At 40.9% G+C, this 19613-nt stretch overlaps 1 protein-coding gene across 1 annotated transcript in view; it reads right to left on the reverse strand.

Moving 5' to 3' along the window:
* Positions 1-19314, reverse strand: part of acer2 (alkaline ceramidase 2) — a 39015-nt gene extending 19701 nt beyond the window's left edge. The window contains exons 1-4 of the mRNA XM_033017844.1: positions 18916-19314; positions 17461-17575; positions 12092-12233; positions 2173-2310 (exon numbers count right to left, since the gene is read on the reverse strand). Coding sequence (XP_032873735.1) covers positions 2173-2310; positions 12092-12233; positions 17461-17575; positions 18916-19017 — 497 coding nt within the window. The 5' untranslated portion in view covers positions 19018-19314. The remainder of the gene's footprint in view (positions 1-2172; positions 2311-12091; positions 12234-17460; positions 17576-18915) is intronic.
* Between the last annotated feature and the right edge of the window lie 299 nt (positions 19315-19613).

Raw genomic sequence — 19613 nt, forward strand, 5'->3', positions numbered from 1 at the left:
CCAACCATACTAGTTTAAAGTCTCCCCAGTAGCCTTTGCAAATCTCCCCGCCAGGATATTGGTCCCCCTCGAGTTCAAGTGCAACCCGTCCTTTCTGTACAGGTCGCACCTTCCCCAAAAGAGGTCCCAATGATCCAGAAACTTGAATCCATACCCACTGCACCAGTCCCTCATCCACTCATTTATCCTCCACCTCGCTCCATTCCTACTCTCACTGTCGCGTGGCACAGGCAGTAATCCTGAGATTGTTACCTTTGCAGTCCTCCTCCTTAACTCTCTACCTAACTCCCTAAATTCTTCTTTCAGGACCTCTTCTCTTTTTTTACCTATGTCGTTGGTACCTATATGTACCACAACCTCAGGCTCCTCTCCCTCCCATTTCAGGATTTCTTGGACCCGTTCAGACACATCCCTGACCCTGGCACCAGGGAGGCAAACTACCATCCAGTAGTCTCGTAGATGCCATAAGTGACTTTTGCAGTACCCACACTAAATTAGCATCAACTTCTGCCGGTTGAATGGAATTGTATTGGGACATTGCCCAAACAGTGAAGGAGTGCAGAAAGGTATTTCATTGTCCACATTGCTAAGGGAAGAATTTCCTTATAATTTCACCACATGACTTTTGTACACCATGTAAATGATCGCCAGAGTTCATTGGTCTTCACAAACCACACGTGTAATCTGGGACCAAAAGATGCTAATAAATATAAGAAAAATAATGCCAGAACAGTAAGCAATAACAGCTTCACTTGATACTGAAAACAAAGTTGGAAATTCATTTTGAGGGGTTTTTGTATACCAGTGATCGCATTATATCCTGTAAATTATTGGGTACAACATTCATATTATTTAGTGCAAACACAAAATATTGCAGATCTGAGAAATCTAAAACAAAGGCCAAAACTGCTGGAAGGACTGGCAGCATATATGGTGAGTGAAAGAGGAAATGTATGCCCTCTGGAAAGGTGCAATAGATGAACCAGAGCATTTAAGCTTGTACCATTTCAACCAACAATAAAGCAGGCAGCACAAGAATTATGAATGTCCACAGGCCATGCACATGTTGACTCAAATCATGCAAATGGAATTTGGAATGTCCACATCTGTGTGTCAGACACAAACAGAACAAAGAAGGAAATGTAAGCACTTGGTGGAAATTTCATTATTGTTTTGAAATTGAATGGTAGATTGCACAAAAATGTTCCTTAATTTTTAGGCCTAAGGATTAAATTTCTCACTTTCATGGAAACAGAGAGTAAATAAGAGCACAAGTTGATCATTTGTCCCTTCTAACCTGCTTCACCATTCAATGCAATCATGGTTGACCTTCCTTCTCATTACCATTCTGGCTCTCCCTCAAAGCCTTCTGTGACAAGTAATCCATCTGTCTCCTTCTTAAATATATTTAGCCATCATGGTCTCCACAGCCCTCTATACCAGAGAATTCCACAGACTCAACTCTCAGTTCTAAACATCTGACCCTATATCCTGAGCCTATGATGCCTAACCACATGCTGTCTGTTTAACCCCGCCAGGACTTTGTAAGTTTCAACTCCTCTAAACCCTAGTGAAGAGAGGTTGAATCTCCACCACTGGCAACTGTGGCATCAGCAGTCAAGGATTTGCCTCACTAAAGCTCACTGCCCTTCTACCTCTTAGATTCCTTTAGATACTCGCTTAAATCTACTTCATTGATCAAGCTTTAGGCTGCAGCACTCATTTCACTTTATGTGGCTCAGGGTCAAAATGTGTTTGATTACGTTCTTGTGAAGCACCTCAGGGGACATTTTACTGTATTGAAAGCCTTACGAATCACAAGTTGTTGTTCTACATTCTTTGGTTTAGCTTTAATACAACTCAGGAGTCCACAGTCAGAGATCAAAGTAGGCAGTGAATTAAGCTCTGGAATTCTGAACTGGGTTGGTGAGTGGTGTGACTGCTCAATTAGTCTTTCCTGGTAAATTTATGCAATATAGATTTTCATCTCCAGCAATAAAAGGAGGGGCTAATAGCAATAAAATTAATGATATGGATTCAGTATAGTCTGTTTCCTGCAAATGATAGGAACATAAACATATGAAAACAGGGCAACAATATTAATAGGTTTTAGTCAACACTTACCGTAGAATGAGTAGTTATATTTGTACCCAACAGTTTGCAATGACTTACCTTTTTAGTTCAGCAATAAGCAGAGCTGTACAGGGGATTCCCAGAGTCATCAATGAAATGTTATTGATTGCTGGCTTCACGAATGCAAGACACGTGGTCACACCGGATAGAATGCCAACAGCAGCCTTAAATCGACTCCTAAAACAAGAATCACATATTATAGATTACCTCTTCTCCATGTGAATGTAAACACCCTCTAGATGTAGGTTTTTCCCTCTAGTCTGTGTATATTGTGTCAACAGATTCTTGATAGCATGACTAGCTTTATTGTTGCCTACTTACAGCCTGACAACAAATATTTTTCAGCAACATAAGGGTGCCTTGTCAATTGAATCTCCATTCACAGTTTATTGTAGTTAAAAGAAAGTCTTAAAAGATAATGGAATGAGAATGGATTTATTTAAATATCTAACATAGCCACAGAGGAAGGGTGACACCACAAACCAAAGGCAGTGACCTAGATAGAACTGGATCATTAACAACTAACTACAGGGGAGTCAGGTGGGGAAGTTAATAGGAGAAGTTAATAGGATATTAATTTGCATATTTAAGAAGAACACTGGCTATTAGACACATACTGTTTATCCATTAGCAGGCCTTCCTTAAAACTGCTTTAGGTGGGTGTTTAAGGCGCCTTCCACTCTAATAATCAAATGTCAATTTCCAACAGGAAACAAGCAGTCAGCAACAGTTGAAGTTTGTCTTCAAAGATGAACAATGGAAAGTGCGGCTCTGTTGGCCAGAGAATATCAGATGTTTGCAGCGAGAGAATAATTCTGAGGAATGAATAAACTAAATAATCATGCTTCACTCTCTTTGATTAGCATCAGGTTCCTGATATCTCCAAAGTTCTTCTATAAAAAGATCTCAAAAATCACATAGGTACAAATATTCTTAGAGTTAGAAAATATATTAATTTATTTCATCACTTTGACCAGCAATCTTGGCTGAGCACAGATGCAAGTGAACTAATTTGAAAACCTTCTGCATTTCAGTCTGCAACAAATGTTACATCAGAGCCATCTGTTCTCAAGATGATAATATCAGCATGATGACGATCTAGCTGGAAAGAACTGATGTGATTAAACCCTGAAAATAAGATAACAACTTTTAAAGAATATGCACTCTTCATCAATGGTTTAATCACTTTATTATTGTCTTGTGAACCGAGATACAGTGAAAAACAATGAATTGCATTATCTATGGTATAAATTGCACTGCAGCAAATCATACTATAGACGAGTACAATCATAACATACATCAGTACAACAGGTAGTGCAAAATGAGAAAAGAAACAGAAAGCCAGTGGCATTTCCAACATGGTAAGAGTTTTCAAACACAAAAACAGTAATGCGGCACCATAGATACTTAACAAAAATCTAGTACACAGAATTAGGAGAAAACCTCTTCAGCGCAAAAACATTTGGTAAAAGCCTGGTATTATTTCAGGAATTACACTGTTAAACTGTTAGAGATTTCCACTTATAAATAAACATATACTTATATCCTGTCATATTTTTCCTGGGATAAAAATAGTATGTCTTAAATGGAAGAGTGTACGTACGATATTTTACCTAACTGAAATGGTAGTAATTTAACGACTTTAAATTGATTCTCCTGACTATTACTGTTTATAGCTTTGCTGCGCAACAAATGAGGGAGGCTTCCTATGCCACTTTTAGTTAGAGCTCAAGTGGGCAAAAGTATTTGTTCCTGATAAGTTTGCGGTTTTTCCCTTCCCCCTTAATATTTTATGATATCACTCTCAAGTAGAGACCTATTTATATATTTGTTTTAATATCTGCAATTGCAATGAATAGTACTCATTAGAAAATGTATCATGAGGGCAGTAACCAGTAGCCTGTTTTGCATTCATCTAATTTTGATGTAGTAGAAATGATAAAGAAAAGAGCAGAAATTTTCACTTGTCGCATACATAAGTGACTATTGGTTCAATGCATTCACAAACATTGGAATTTGGGTTTAAATTGGGTCACATCACTTCCATTATCCAACAACCACAAAAAATACCCAGCATGACATCTTCTTACAGCAGGTAGCAAAGATAACACTTTGTCCAGCTAACTTAATATCTGTCCTGAGGAAAAGGTTAATAGCTATTATAGAAAACATTATAGTAAGGAATTCAGAAAAATTCAAGGTACGCAGGTAGAGTCAACATAATTCTCTGAAAGGAAAATCATGCTTTAACAATTTATTGCAGTACATTGAAGAAATAACTTTTAAAAATAGAGATAAAGAAAATCAGGAAGATGTATGATACTTGGATTCCCAGAAAGCATTTGATAAGGCGCCATGTCAAAGCTTACTATGGAAAACAAAAGCTCATGCTGTAGGAATAATATATTGGCATGGGTAGAAGATTGACTGGCTAATATAAAACAGAGAGTAGGCATAAATGGATTATTTCTTCATTGACAAAATGTGACATGCTGCGTTTCACAGCATTGGTGCTGATGCCGCCATTTTTTTGCATTTCATATAAATAATTTGGATGAATGAACGAGAGGTATGGTTGCTAAGTTTGATAATGGTAAACATAAGTTAAAAAATAAGCTGTAGAGAAGGTAAAGAGAAGCTACTGATATATATAGAAAGGCTAATGAAATATCGTAAATGAAAATGTGAAATTGATTATTTTGGCAGGAAAAGTAAAAAGTAACATTATCTAAATAGTAAGAGACTGCAACACTTTCAGATGCAGAGTGATAAAGGTGTGTGTGATTTGTAAAGGAATAACGTGCAGATAGAGCAAGTAATTAGGACCGCAAACAGAATGTTATTATTTATTGCTGGAACAACTACATACTAAAGTAGTGGGTTATATTTCAGTTGCACAGAAAATTGTAGATACGACATCTGGAATAACGTATACAATAATGATCTCCTCATTTAGGGAAAGATATTCAGAACAGATTTACGAGAATAACAGAATGAACAGGTTGTCCTGTATTATTGCTCAAGCAAAGTTTGTATTTGCTGTAGTTTAGAAAAATGAGAGGAGTCATAGGAATCCGAGGGATCGACATGGTGAATGGGAAGAGGTTTCCTCTCATGCAAGAATCTGGAGCAACGATTCACTGTTTTAAATAGTCTTTGGAACCCTCTTTTTTCAGAGGGCAGTGGAAACAGAGTTTTTCAATACCTTTAAGGGAGAGGTAAATATATTCTTGATCAGCAAGGAAATGAAGGTATACTGGCCTTATGCAGAAATACAGAGGTCACAATGAGATCAGCCATGATGGAGCATCGATGAAGTGTTCAGTAGCCTTTTCCTGCTTGTGATATATATGATCATATGTTCTTTCCATCAGCACTGACTGGTATCCATTGCATTTGAATGAAGATTGAGGCTTAACAGGTGGAAGCTTTAAGACTGGAGACAATGGGGCGGCGCGGTGGCGCAGTGGGAGAGTTGCTACCTTATAGTGCTTGCAGCGCCGGAGACCCGGGTTCGATCCCGACTACGGGTGCTGTCTGTACGGAGTTTGTACGTTCTCCCCGTCACAGCATGGGTTTCTCCGATATCTTCGGTTTCCTCCTGCACTCCAAAGACGTACAGGCATGTAGGTTAATTGGCTAGATGTTTGTGTAAATTGTCCCTCGTGTGTGTAGGATAGTGTTAATGTGCGGGGATCGCTGGTCGGCATGGACTCGGTGGGTCGAATGGCCTGTTTCCGTGCTGTATCTCTAAACTAAACTAAACTAAACAATGCTGGGTGTTCAGAACCAGTGGCCCTGCTTAAGATTGTACAATGTAAGTCTGAGGCGGAGCAGCCGGGGACAGCTGAGTGACATGCAACAACAAAGTCACTGACAGCAGGGCGGATGTGTTCAAATTGGAACATGTGCGGCAACTAGTCTCGGCAATTTTTTCCGTTAACTTGTATTCTGACAAATCTCTACCCATTCATCAAGCTTTGTTGACTGACGAGCATAGAAAACATATTTTAATTAAAAGAATATTTTGAAATGAACTGTACCTGACTTTATACACTAACTTTTCATATTTTCATATTGTTCTATGAAGCAATCCCTTTACAACAATAATGACACCTTTATCTTGTTTACACTGACTTCTATATTACTAAAAGTCTGATCTTGACCGCTTTTGGCTCACTGTGCTGCGATTTCCGAGAGAACGCCATCACCTACGGCCGTCATTTTTGGCCACCTCACTCAGAGCCCCCCTACGCCTTCCGGGACCAGAGGATTTTTCCCATCGATGAAAAATCAGAGAGATATTAATGTTTTTTAAAACATTGCCATTCTCTCTGATGCCCCTGCTGGAGGAAGGGGGAGGGACTATAAAACCAGGAAGCGGTGTGCCTCACTCAGTCTCTGCAAGATGGAGGAAGCCAGAGGGTCACATCTCTCTGAGCTCTGAATAACACTGAACACATGTCTACTCAACTGTGAGTGCCCTTAATGTGGTTTGAAAATGAAAATATGGTTGGTTTGAAGTAAAAATGCACTTCAAATGGTTGTTTGGGTTGAAGTAAAAATGCACTGCAAATGATTGTTTGGGTTGAAGTAAAAATGCACTGCAAATGGTTGTTTGGGTTGAAGTAATTGGTGGAGAGGTGGAATTGGTGGAGAGGTGGAATATTGCGTCGGGGGACCTGCCCTCCCGTGTGAACATGGGACCCAATGGGTCCCACTTAGTCTAGTATGTAACTATTTACAGCCAAAAGATCCCTTAACTTAATCTCTAAATGAACAGATCCCAGTTCCCCATCATTCTCTTCACCAGACTTTGTCCAAACCCTGTGCCCGATAAGAACCTCTCCCAAACCAGATAATCACAGCTCATTACATACAGACTGTAATCCTACCAAGTTTTAGCTAGCTATGTTTAAAGCAACCTATACAACTTCATACTGAGGCAACGTACAATTTTGTATCTCTCATTCCACTTCTACAAGGTCTGTCTGCTTGCACTCTTATTTCCTGCTCACTGCAATACAAGAAAACACAATATTAAACTAGAAACAGAGGAATGGAAATGGGCCTTTACGCCCCTAGATCCTGTTGCACAATTTCCTCAGATCATAGCCAACAGTATCTTAACTCCATTGACTTGTCTTGGTTCAATATCTCTTTCCAAACAAAACTCTACCTGTCTCAGCATTTATGCGACAAAGTGCTTTCTACTATCACAGCTGTAAAGCCTAATTCCAATTTTAAGATTACATCGTCCTGATTGTCCCACCAGAGGAAGTGTTTCCTCCCTGTCTCCCCACCTACTGTTCCACTCATCTTGCATAACTCCAATGGATTACTATTATTGGAATAATAACATGGAGCACATTTTATCACCAAAAGTGGTACTTATTATGATAAAGTGTTATGTTTGTGCACAATATAAAATGTTTAATTAAGTAACAGCCATTGTCAAGCTGACTTATAATTTACAAGAAGACAGACGGTTTCTACCTTTCCTACTCCCAAGTCATACTTCCCTGAAACTGTTACTGCAACCCACAATATAATCTATTCTGCAATTACTTTTGAAAAATAATGTGAATGATTATGGATACACCTTCTTGTTCTGTCTCTTTGTCTTGCGTAGCAATAGGCTCTGCAGATGGTTCAATACATTGCTCCCTGACTTCCTGGGTCCCTCCTCCAGCACAAGTAAATACAGTACAGCAGAATCTTCGAGCCACCCCCAGATGGACTGTTGACCCTCTCCAGAATGCTGAAATTAAAGCTTATTTCAATGTAGAGGAGAGCAACCTTCACAAAGATGCCCTCTCAGATGAGGAGGAAAACATGGCTTTAAATGTATCAACATTTTTCAAAGTGTTATTGTCATATTTCTGGAGCCTTTTATTTGATCACTGGTGGAACTCAATGTAGTCTCCAATGTGCCTGTGAATATTAAACCTATTTTATATGAAGGCAAGCCTAGCACCACATGAGCCCCATGTCTCAGGAACTGACAGTGAGCTCTGTTTACTATTAATAAGAAGCTAAATATTTCACCGAGTGTCACTTACTTGCCTCAGTAAGTGCACTGCACTGCAACCAGGTCACAATGTACTTCCAAACTAGGTCCCTGATATACTTGTCAAAACACAGGAAGTAGGAACTGAAAGTAAAACAACAACTCACATCAGATACTGAACATTACAGAATGTGTGCAACTCAGCCTCTGATAATTATCATTTATTTTTCTCCCCTTTCATATCCATCCTGACGTCACTGATTCACTCTAGAACACAGACGTTGGCCTCCTCTGAACCTAATTCCAGATTCTCAAATCTGTGTCCGGGTAGTGTCAACAGCTAATCATTTGTGTGGCCTATTCCCACAAAAACCGAGTGCGGAATCACCCACTTACATGCACTTCCCAATGGTGATAAACAATTGACTACATCTGTTTTTTCCCCATCTTACGTTGCAAACTTCCACACCACCCAGGCATAAAAAAAAGAGGAGGAAGTAAAATGCAAAATATTGGCAACCTGAAATAAACACAGGAACTGCCACAGGGTACAAAATATGTTTGTCAAATATGTAACAGGTCCCTCCACCGATGCAGACAGGTATTCAATGTATTTCATGTATTTCCTGTTTTTCATCATGACTGGACAACATATTTATCAGTTGAGAAGCACATACTTATGTGTGCAACAGCCATTTCCTACTGCTTAATTTTCCACTGCTTCAGTATGAAAGACTTACATTGTCCAAATATTTTGCAGATAAGCCATAATTAAGATTGATGTTTTGCATATGTGGATATCACTTTAATTTCACTCCATTTAATAAAAACAAGGTTAAATAATGACATTCCATGGCCAGCTCATTCTGCATATTTTAAAGATTTAATTATGTTTGATATACTATTTTGTATGAAAGGTTTTGTTGATTGCTTTTTGAATTCATAACAATGACTTAAAACATTTGACACAAGAGGTTATAAAACAGAGAAAATAACCCGTCAACCTTGCCAAAATTCCAAGTTAGGGAGACTAATCTGAAATGAGAATTGGTAGAGAGGAGCAGAAGTAGAGTTGCTGCCTTACACCGCCAGAGACCCAGGTTCGATCCTGACTACTGATGCTGTCTGTACAGAGTATGTACGTTCTCCCTGTGTTCACGTGGGTTTTCTCCGGATGCTCAAGTTTCCTCCCATGCTCCAACGACGTACAAGTTTGTAGGTTAATTGGCATTGGTAAAATTGTAAATAGTCCCTAGTGTGTAGGATAACATTAGTGTATGGGGATCATAGTGTATGGGGAGCAGACTCAGTGGGCTGAAAGGGCCTGTTTCCACGCTGTACCTCTAAAGTCTAAACTAAAAACTAAGTATACAATGCAGACACATTTCTGTTCCAAATGCTGCCACTCATTGATTAAGTCTGAGGACATGACATTTCATGTTCCTCATGCACTTTGACAAGACCAGTTCTACTTCACCTTTCATGATCTATCCACTTTCCTCGTGTACCTATCCAGCATACAGTATAAGCAGTAATTGAATTCAGGTAAACTTTAGAAAAGCTGTAGCCATCATCTTCAGTGCCAAGAAGAGTCTTGTTGCCTCTCAATCAATTATTTATCCTTCCCTGCCAATTTCCTAGATAGTTGATAACCAACTGCAAACCATCTGCTAAACTAAACGTCTGCACCCTGAGATTGGTGAATCTTTGGAATTTGTTACCTAAAAGGCTGTGAATGCTTAAGGGCCCGTCCCACTTACGTGTCCTTGGCACGCAAATTACGCGACCTCGTCTTTGCGTTGAGGTGCACGGGCATCGTATGGCCGCGCGAGGCCGGTCCCACTGAGAAGCGCGGAGGGGTATGTAGTTGTGCGTGACATCGCGCGGGGCTCCGAAATTTTTGTAGCGAACAAAATCTTTGCATGCCAATGGCCTGTCACGTAACTGACGGCCAAAGTGGGATAGGCCCAAGACCCTGGCGCGACGCAATGTCTCACCTCCAACAGCAGCAGAAGCAGGCAAACGATCGCCGAACTCGGCCTGGGGCTCACGGCCGTTGCGGTCCGAATCCGCTCCCACTCCTACTCCCAGAGCGGGGCCAAGAAAATTGAAGATTGACACAAAATGCTGGAGTAACTCAGCGGGACCGGCAGCATCTCTGGAGAGAAGCAATGGGTGACGTTTCGGGTCAAGACCCTTCTTTCAGACTGAAGAAGAGTCTCGACACGAAACGTCACCCATTCCTTCTCTCCAGAGATGCTGCCTGTCCCGCTGAGTTACTACTGCATTTTGTGTCCATCTTCAAATGACATCACGTGCTCCAGACGGCTGTGCGAGCGCATGAAATCGCGCGCGACCTTCGCAGGACCATCGCGCCTCAACGCGACCATGACGTCGCGTAATTACCGTGCCAAGGACACGTAAGTGGGACAGGGGCTTTAGTCACTGAATGTATTTAAGGCAGTAACAAACAGGTTTTAAGGATATCAAGGGAGATGGGATTACGGCTCGACTACATTTTCCAATTAACATTTGATTCTTCTAAGGTTCACTGTACCATCACAACTTCAAATATAATTATATTACAACTAACAAAGCTCTCTGGGATAGCGAATTCCAAACTTTTATGAAGTCTTGTGAGAAGGTGTCTCCATTTTAAATGGGCAACTACTTATTCTGAAGTAATTTTGAAGGTTTGATAAAGTGAATAAAAAAGCCATATTTTCTAGCTTGAGAAGCAGTGGCACTGCTCATGTTGTGCTCATGTTGTCGACCTCCCCATGGTGAGCCCTGTCAACTGACGTCAGTCAGGCGAGCGATAACAAACAGAGACAACAGCAGCGCCGCAGCTTTGCGCCAACCCGGTGCATGCGCCCTTTTTAGGGCGGGCACCTACGGATGTCGAAACGGGTGGCATCACCCTGCTGCAGACTTCTGCTGCCTCAAACGCAAGAAGAAGAAGAAGAAGAAGTGGCACTGCTACAATCGCCAGTAACTGATGGGGAGAAATCAGGGGAACTTCATTTGCATGGAAAAATATTGAAAATTTAATTATTTTGCTTTTGGGAGTAGTTGGGATGGAAAATATAAATCATTGAGTCATAGAATGATACAGCATGGAAACAGGCCCTTCAACCCAACTTGCCACACCAGCCAACATATCCCAGCTACACTATCTCTCACCTGCTTGGTCCATATCCCTCCAAACATGTCCTATCCATGTACTTGTCTAACTGTTTCTTAAACATTGGGATCGTCCCAGCCTCAACTACCTCCTCTGGCAGCTTGCTCCATATACCCACCATCCTTTGTGTGAAAAGGTTACCTCTCAGATTCATATTAAATCTTTTCCCTCACCTTAAACGTCCTCTGGTCCTCGATTCACCTACACTGAGCAAGAGACTCCGTGCATCTACTCGATCTATGATTTTATACACCTCTATAAGATCACTCCTCACCCTCCTGCACTCCAAGGAATAGAGTCCCAGCCTACTCAACCTCTCCCTCTGGCTCAGACCCTCTAGTCCTGGCAACATCCTTTTAAATCTTCTCTGTGCCCTTTCCAGCTTGACAACATGTTTCCTATAACACGATGCCCAGAACTGATCACAATACTCTAAATGCGGCCTCACCAACGTCTTATACAACTGCAATGTGATCTCCCAACTTCTATACTCAATACTGTGACTGATGAAGGCCAATGTGCCAAAGGCCTTTTTGACCACCCTATCACCCTACCTATCAATCCAAGATAAACTGCATAATTACTTGAGGCAAAGCAGTGAGTGGGATCAGTTTTATATTGCATGTGTTTCAACTTCAGAACCTCTTTATCCTCCTATTTATGAAGCCCAATGCACTCACTGAGGTAATATACCCTTGCTGCCCAAAAATCTTTCAGATGTTATCAGTGCATGAATTAAGGTTTACCAACAGGGCCAACATTACCTGTCTCGTCGAAAGATGCGTGGTAGATATCGTCTGGGAAACCACATGGCCAAGGCACACATTAAAACCCAAAGAATCGCCAGTTCATCCAGCATTTGGCCAAGGAAGCTCAAGGTTGCATGAAAATAAACTGACCCTATACCTGAAAGGCAGAAAATTGATAGTTCTGGTTACAGGAGCAATCATTTGGTGACTTGAAGTACTTCATTGCTTTGCAGACTACAATGGTTTAGAAAAAAGTATTCCCCAGCCACATTAATAATAACCCTTTTTCATTCAATTACTTCTCTTGAAAACACAGCCACAGTCTATTTCAAGTCAATTTGTTTTGATTACCACTCTAAATTTAAGGGACCTTGTGGATGGTTTGAGAAGCCTCATAATGTCAAGGACACTAGGTTCAATCACCCATGCTCTCCTTTGAAACAAATAGGAAGTGAAGTTTATTTGATTTTGGCAAGCTGCCATGCACATCACCATATGCAGAATTAAAAGCTGGGAGAATACAATTTAATCACAATTTACCAGAATACAATTTAATCACATACATCAGATGATGTCAAGCAAAAACAGCAAAAACAGGGTTGGTGGGGAGGGTGGGGGGGGGGGGGGAGTCATGCATACAGAAGTTGATTGACAACTATTATCACATATCCAGAAAAGTTGGATGAAATAATACATTTAGGACTTTAATCACAACGTGATCCGGTGAAAATCTATTAAGGTGTATTTAATTACCAAATAAAGGCTTCAGAGATACAGATTTTATTTTCATAGTTTTTAGTTTCCTCGTCTCTGCAAAAAACATGTGGAGCAAAATAAATTTGCCCGTAATTGAGAAGATGCCTATGGCATATTTGAGTTAATGATAAGGGATATGGCAGGGTAATTTCAATAATTTGTTGAGAGGTCTTAAGGCTCTAATGTAAGTTTAAACATATTCTTTATAGCTTTGATTGATTCATTCTCTATATAGGACATGAATTTGGATATGTTAATAAATAATAGGGTGAATATTGGAGACACCGAAAACTGTGGATATGTAGAAAACAATCCAGGCGACACTGCGGCTATCAGTCTATTCCATCTTCCACACCTGCGCACTACAATATGTAAGATGGTGGGCTTTACTGAGGCCATGAATCCATCAATTATTGATTTATAATATCCTGAGCTGAGGGACCAGATACACTTTGCACCTCAGCGTTGATGGCCACTGCGCCTGCAGTTGAGACCATCACTCTTAAATATATGGGGAGCTTTCCCCAACTTTTGTTTCTTTTCCATTATATCTCTAGATATTCATGTTCATAATTGATTAAAGGCACACTAATGGGTTCTTAAGTAAATATTTGTTCATATTTTTTATTATTTACATAAATGTCAATGGTTTATTTCCTGGATTTTAAGGTTCCAGTATTTAGGATCTCAAGTCCTTAAGTTGTTGGGAGCTGAAAGGTCACAAATGTTTGGTACGGCTGTGGGATCACTTTTTGGTTAGAACAGAAAAGCAGGGGCAAGTAAGCAATAAAGACAATGAGGAAAAAATAAGTCTGGATGGTATGGCCATGGAGAATGTTGTAGAGCAGGGGGATCTAGGGGTACACATTCATAGTTCCATGAAAGTGGCATCACACATACACAGTTGTGAAGAACGCTTTTGGAAGGCTGGCCTTCATCAATAAGGATTTCAGTATAGAAGTTGGGTCAGTTTGTTACAGTAGTACAAGATATTGCTGTGTCATAGAGTCATAGAGTGATACAGTGTGGAAACAAGCCCAGCGGCCCAACTTGCCTATACCGGCCAACATGTCCCAGCTACACTTGTCCAACCTGCCTGCGCTTGGTCCATATCCCTCCAAACCTGTCTTATCAATGTACCTGTCTAACTGTTTCTTAAATGTTTGGATAGTCCCAGCCTCAACTACGTCCTCCTTGTTCCATATGCCGACCACCCTTTGTGTGAAAAAGTTACTCCTCAGATTCCCATTAAATCTTTTTCCATCACCTTGAACCTATGTCCTCTGGTCCTCGATTCCCCTACTCTGGGTAAGAGACTCTGTGCATCTACCCGATCTATTCCTCACATGATTTTAATACACATCTATAAAATTCAAGTGGCCCAGCAAGTTATCCAACGAATATTTAAGTTACGAGGAACCAGCGTAAAGCATTTTTGCAAGAAAGCAGGAACGTGAAGGTCTTGCTGAAATTAGCAGCGGGACTTCCGATTAACTATTTCCCACGCAGGATTCACAGCTGACCAGATGTTGGTATGGATGGCTCAATTGAGCTTTGATGGGGGAGTCAAGCTGGCAACTGGAGTAGAGGTTGGACCAGCAAACATAGCAGGGCTATGGTTTTTACAATATCATAAGAGGCCATGGAGATACAAGGAATTGCAGATGCTGGAATCTTAAGCAAAACACAAAGTGCTGGAATAACTCAACGGATCGGGCAGCATCTGTGCAGAGAATGGATAGACAACATTTCGGGTCAGGACCCTTCTTCAGACACTGAATTCCTATTCAGAAATTAATAGGAAGCCATTTTGACCCATCAACTCTATGCGAGCTCATAGAGCAATCCCATTCACTTATTAATTTCTGCTGTAACCCATTCTCCCCATATATTCCCCATCAACGCCCTCGCACTCTACCACTTACCAATTTACAGTGGCCTATTAGTCTACCATCCATGTCTTTGGGACATGGAAACAACTTGGTCAAAGGGAGAATGAGCTAACTCCACACAGACAGGACTGAATGTTCGGAGCTGGTAGCACTTCTGACTACACATTGCATTGCCTAAGGGCTGTGGTGAGTTATAGGGTGTGGAGAGCTGATTGCATAGAGATCCTCTTGCTTCTTCTGATTCACCAGTGGTCAGGTGCTCACCACTTTTAACCTGTCCAAGATTCGATTCAAGAGAGTTTTTTGTCATGTGTCCCAGATAGGACAATGAAATTCTTGCTTGCTGCAGCACAACAGAATATTGTAGGCATAAATACAGATCAGATCAGTGTGTCCATATACCATAGAATATATATATATACACATAAATAAACAGATAAAGTGCAATAGGCTGTTATAGTTCAGAGTTCCACCCCAGGCAGTTGTGTTTATTAGTCTGATGGCTGTGGGGAAGTAGCTGTTCCTGAACCTGGATGCTGCAGATTTCAGGCTCCTGTACCTTCTACCTGATGGCAGCGAAGAGAAGAGTGTTTAGCCAGGATGGTGTGGGTCCTTGATGATGCTAGCAGCCTTTTTGAGGCAGCGACTGCGATAGATCCCCTCAATGGTAGGGAGGTCAGAGCCGATGATGGACTGGGCAGTGTTTACAACTTTTTGCAGCCTTTGCCGTTCCTGGACGCTCAGGTTGCCGTACCAAGCCACGATGCAACCGGTCAGCATGCTCTCTACTGTGCACTTGTAGAAGATCGAGAATCCTCCTTGACATACTGACTCTCCGTAATCTTCTCAGGAAGTAGAGGCGCTGATGTGCTTTCTTTATGGGATTCTGGGACCAGGAGAGGTCCATACGGTGAATGGAGAACCCTTCAGGCTGGACCGCTGAGTCTGGGGAGCTGGGGGTGAGCCATGTCTCTGTGAAACAGAACCCAGAGTATTCCCTCAGCTCCCTTTGGTAAAGCAGCCTTGCCCTTAAGTCCTCCACTTTGTTTTCTAGTGACTGTACGTTGGCCAGTAGGATAGTAGGGAGAGGGAGCCGGTCCCCTCCACTCAGTCTTACTTGTAGTCCTGCCCGACGGCCACGTTTCCGTACTCCATGAAGCCCTCCTCAGTGTTTAAAGGTACAGTACTTGCGAGTCTCCGCGAGGTCAGAGATTCCCCTGAGATCGGGGATTCCCTTACAGTCGGCCTTTTGAACACTTTAAATGTATTTGCCTCCACCTCTTCCTTTCGCAACATGTTCCAGATAATCATCTGGATGTGAAACCAGATAATCAGGTGTGAAAAACCTGCCCCTCAGACCTCCTTTAAATGTCTCCCCTCTCACCTCAAACCAAAGATCCTATAGCAGAGCTCCGCTATAGGATCTTTGCCTCAAACCTCTGCACTCTTGTGTTAGAAACCCCATCCTAACTAAAGACTCTGGCTATCTACACTGAGTATGCCCCAAAAATTTTACAAACATCTTTAAGGCCATCCCTCAGCCTCCTAATATTCCATTTAATCTATGTCCTAAATATGAAAATATGGGTCAGCTAGTGTTGAATTTAAATTGCTTCAAAGTCCAGGACTGAAATCTCATTAACACATTATGCCCAGTAGTCTCTCTCTCGGGAGTGAGCGAATCAGATGCTTCTAAAAATAATTTCTGGTTTTGTTCCGGTTTCATATATTTGCTAATTTAAAATGTAAACCTGACCTTCTCTGGAGAACCAAACAGCGTCATCTTTGATTTACTCACGGTTAACTTCCCTCAGTTGTGTTAATACTACAAATGTGACAATTGAAAGCCTTATCCCATAAACCTTCAGTCAAGATAAATGAAGGCACTTTTCATGTTCTTAAACACTATCCTGTAATATTTACTGAAAAAATTATCTGGTATAATACATTTATTACAAAAATCCACAATATGTGCTGTGCTTAGCTGTGCTGGGACTGAGGGCAGCACGGTGGCGCAGCAGTGTAGTTGCTGCCTGACAGCGCCAGAGACCAGGGTTTGATCCTGACTATGGGTGCTGTCTGTATGGAGTTTGTATGTTCTCCCTATGACCTGTGTGGGTTTTCCCCACAAGCTCCGATTTCCTCCCACACTCCAAAGACGTTCAGGCTTGAAGGTTAATTGGTTTGGTAAAATTGTAAATCGTCCCTAGTGTGTGTGGGATAGTGTTAATGTGCAGCAAACGTGGTCATTGCGGACTGCGTGGGCCAAAATTCCGCATGGTATCTCTAAACTATAAAAAAAAATAAACTAAACTTGGCCTAGACTATAGAAACCATTGATTCGATATTACAACTACACTTAACCTCAAGGCTGGAGTAGAAAACATTCAAATGAGACACACAAGAGATTGCAGATGCTGGAATCTGGAATAAGAACAAATTGCTGGAGGAACTCAGCTGGCGAATAAGCCCTTTTACATGAGTAAGATGCAAAAAACATATTAAGAACAATTAAGGTGCAAATTATTTCATCATGTAGTTTGTAACTATTTTGTCACATACTTTAAATGTTATTTGACCAAACTAATTTGGTTTACAGGCAGAAAACAGTAACATCAATTGTTTACAATACCACACATTCATTGATTCATGAAGTAAACAGTGCCTGGCCTTTAAATTATTTCATATTTTTAAAGGAACACATTTTTGTAAAATGGCTGAAGCCAAACAACTTACCTACAACAACAAGCAAAGTCCAAATTAGATATATTCCACTGTTGAAGCATGTTGCATACTGCCGAAATAAATACATGCATATAGGTGGCAACACGAAAAATAGAACATTGCTAATCTGCAAAATAGAAGTTAAAATAGATTCATATTATATAAACTATGCAAATACAGTTAAATCGATATAATAATACAATAAACAACACTTCAGAAAGAGCAAGCTGCAGTCAGAACGTTTTCAGACAATTTTAACAAGAGCAAACTTTATTGAAGAACAAAAAATTGTAAAATGAATGCTTACAAAATAAGATTATGTGAGTTTGTTGTGTAAAATCTGATTGTCACATTTTCTATATTACAAAATTGTCAACTTCTCGTAATCATTTAATTGGCTTTAAAATATTTTAGGATATCCTAAAAGGACATAAGAATTTATATTAATCAAAACCTTTTTGTTCTTACGATTGTATAGATCCTCTGACTTTAAGAGGATCTATACAATGATCCGGGTAAGATCATCTCTGACCCTCTCACCCTGGCCACAAACTCCTTGAAGCACTTCCCTCTGGAAGGCGACTCCGGACTGTCAAAGCCGCCACAGCCAGACATAAAAACAGCTTTTTTCCATGAGCAGTAGCTCTACTCAACAGCCAAAAGTCTGTAGCCTCATTTTGCCCTGGTATTTTATTTCATTCTTCACATGTTTAAATTATAATGTTTTATTTTTAACTGTCTACTGTATATCGTGTTGTTACTTGCGAGCAAAGCACCAAGGCAAATTCCTTGTATGTATACATACTTAGCTAATAAAATGTATTACATTCAATTCAATTCAATTTAAAAATAAAGCACGTTACTGTCTTGCTTTGGAGAAGAAATAAGAATGTGTGAAAAGATGATAAACATTATTACTGGTAACGTTTTTTTGAGGAAGGCAGTGAACAAAAGACATAAACAACATATGAACAGTTGAAGTTGCAAACTGAGTTAGAGGGAGGGCCCTCCATGTGCTATCAGTCTTCAACATGACTGAACTTTCGCTAAACAGGGCAACCCGTACTTCCGCAAACAGTCGCAAGGCGGCACCCCAGAGTAACTTTAATGAAAACGCAACATAAAGTTAATTTTATAAGGGCTTACAGCAAAAGGACACATTTCTGGCACACGTTAAGGTTATCCACATGAAGAGATGCCCATAGCCTGCTTAGTAAATGCCTCCGCCAGAGAAAAACAACTTACAGCCCTAACTGTTTGCTGAAGAAGCGGACTCACAAACCATCCCTTCTGCCAAACTTCCGCATTAACCAAGATAACAAGAATTCCTCACCAGCAACTTTCCTGACCTATCCGCCTCATCCCCCCCTGGGGAAATTCACAAGCACTCTGTCCTCAAACATTTCAACTTCATGAGAATATATTTTTTCAATGCAATCCCCATTTAAAAAAAAATCTGATACAGACCGTGTTGTAAAATTCAGCAATGTTTGAGACGATCATGTAATTCCCCTCACACCAATCCACTTCAGAGCTCCCAGCCTTCAGTTGGTTCCAAAATCTGCTCATAATTGTACTTTATTTATTTGCACAGACGTGGTCCAAGTTAACTCCCGAGTGGTGGCGATCTCTTCAGCCGTCTCCCCCCTGCGATGAGCTGGTTCTCCCTTTTCCTGCAAAGTCACACATGGTTCTCCCACTTTGTGTTGCTGTCTTCCTGATGCCTGGGTTTCCCTTGGCGTGAACCGCTGTGTGCCGGGGCAATGTGACGCCTTCTGTCTCCCTGACATCGCTGGGTCAGCGGGCTCGCCCATCCCCTAATCTCTATCCTGCCAGAAAATCCGCCGTCCGCACACTTTACTACTCTTCTTGGCCGCAATGGAAATAGCAATGTAGAGTAATATGTTCATAACAATTCAGCAGCGATCTCGGAGGTAACTTCCACAACTATAGCAGACACGGAGGGTATCATTGGCACGCAACAATTTCTGTTGTATGATAATACTGGTGTGTCTGTGTTATGGATAAGGGGATGACACTTTATCTAATCTGTAGTAATGATGATTTTCTCTCTATAGCGATGTTATGGTTATGATGACATTGCACCTTAATGGTAATATGTAGCCATTAATGCATGATTACATTATTAAGAGATCGGCCAGACG

The sequence above is a fragment of the Amblyraja radiata genome, chromosome 3, assembly GCF_010909765.2.
Source record: "Amblyraja radiata isolate CabotCenter1 chromosome 3, sAmbRad1.1.pri, whole genome shotgun sequence".
In the NCBI taxonomy this organism is placed as follows: Eukaryota; Metazoa; Chordata; class Chondrichthyes; order Rajiformes; family Rajidae; genus Amblyraja; species Amblyraja radiata.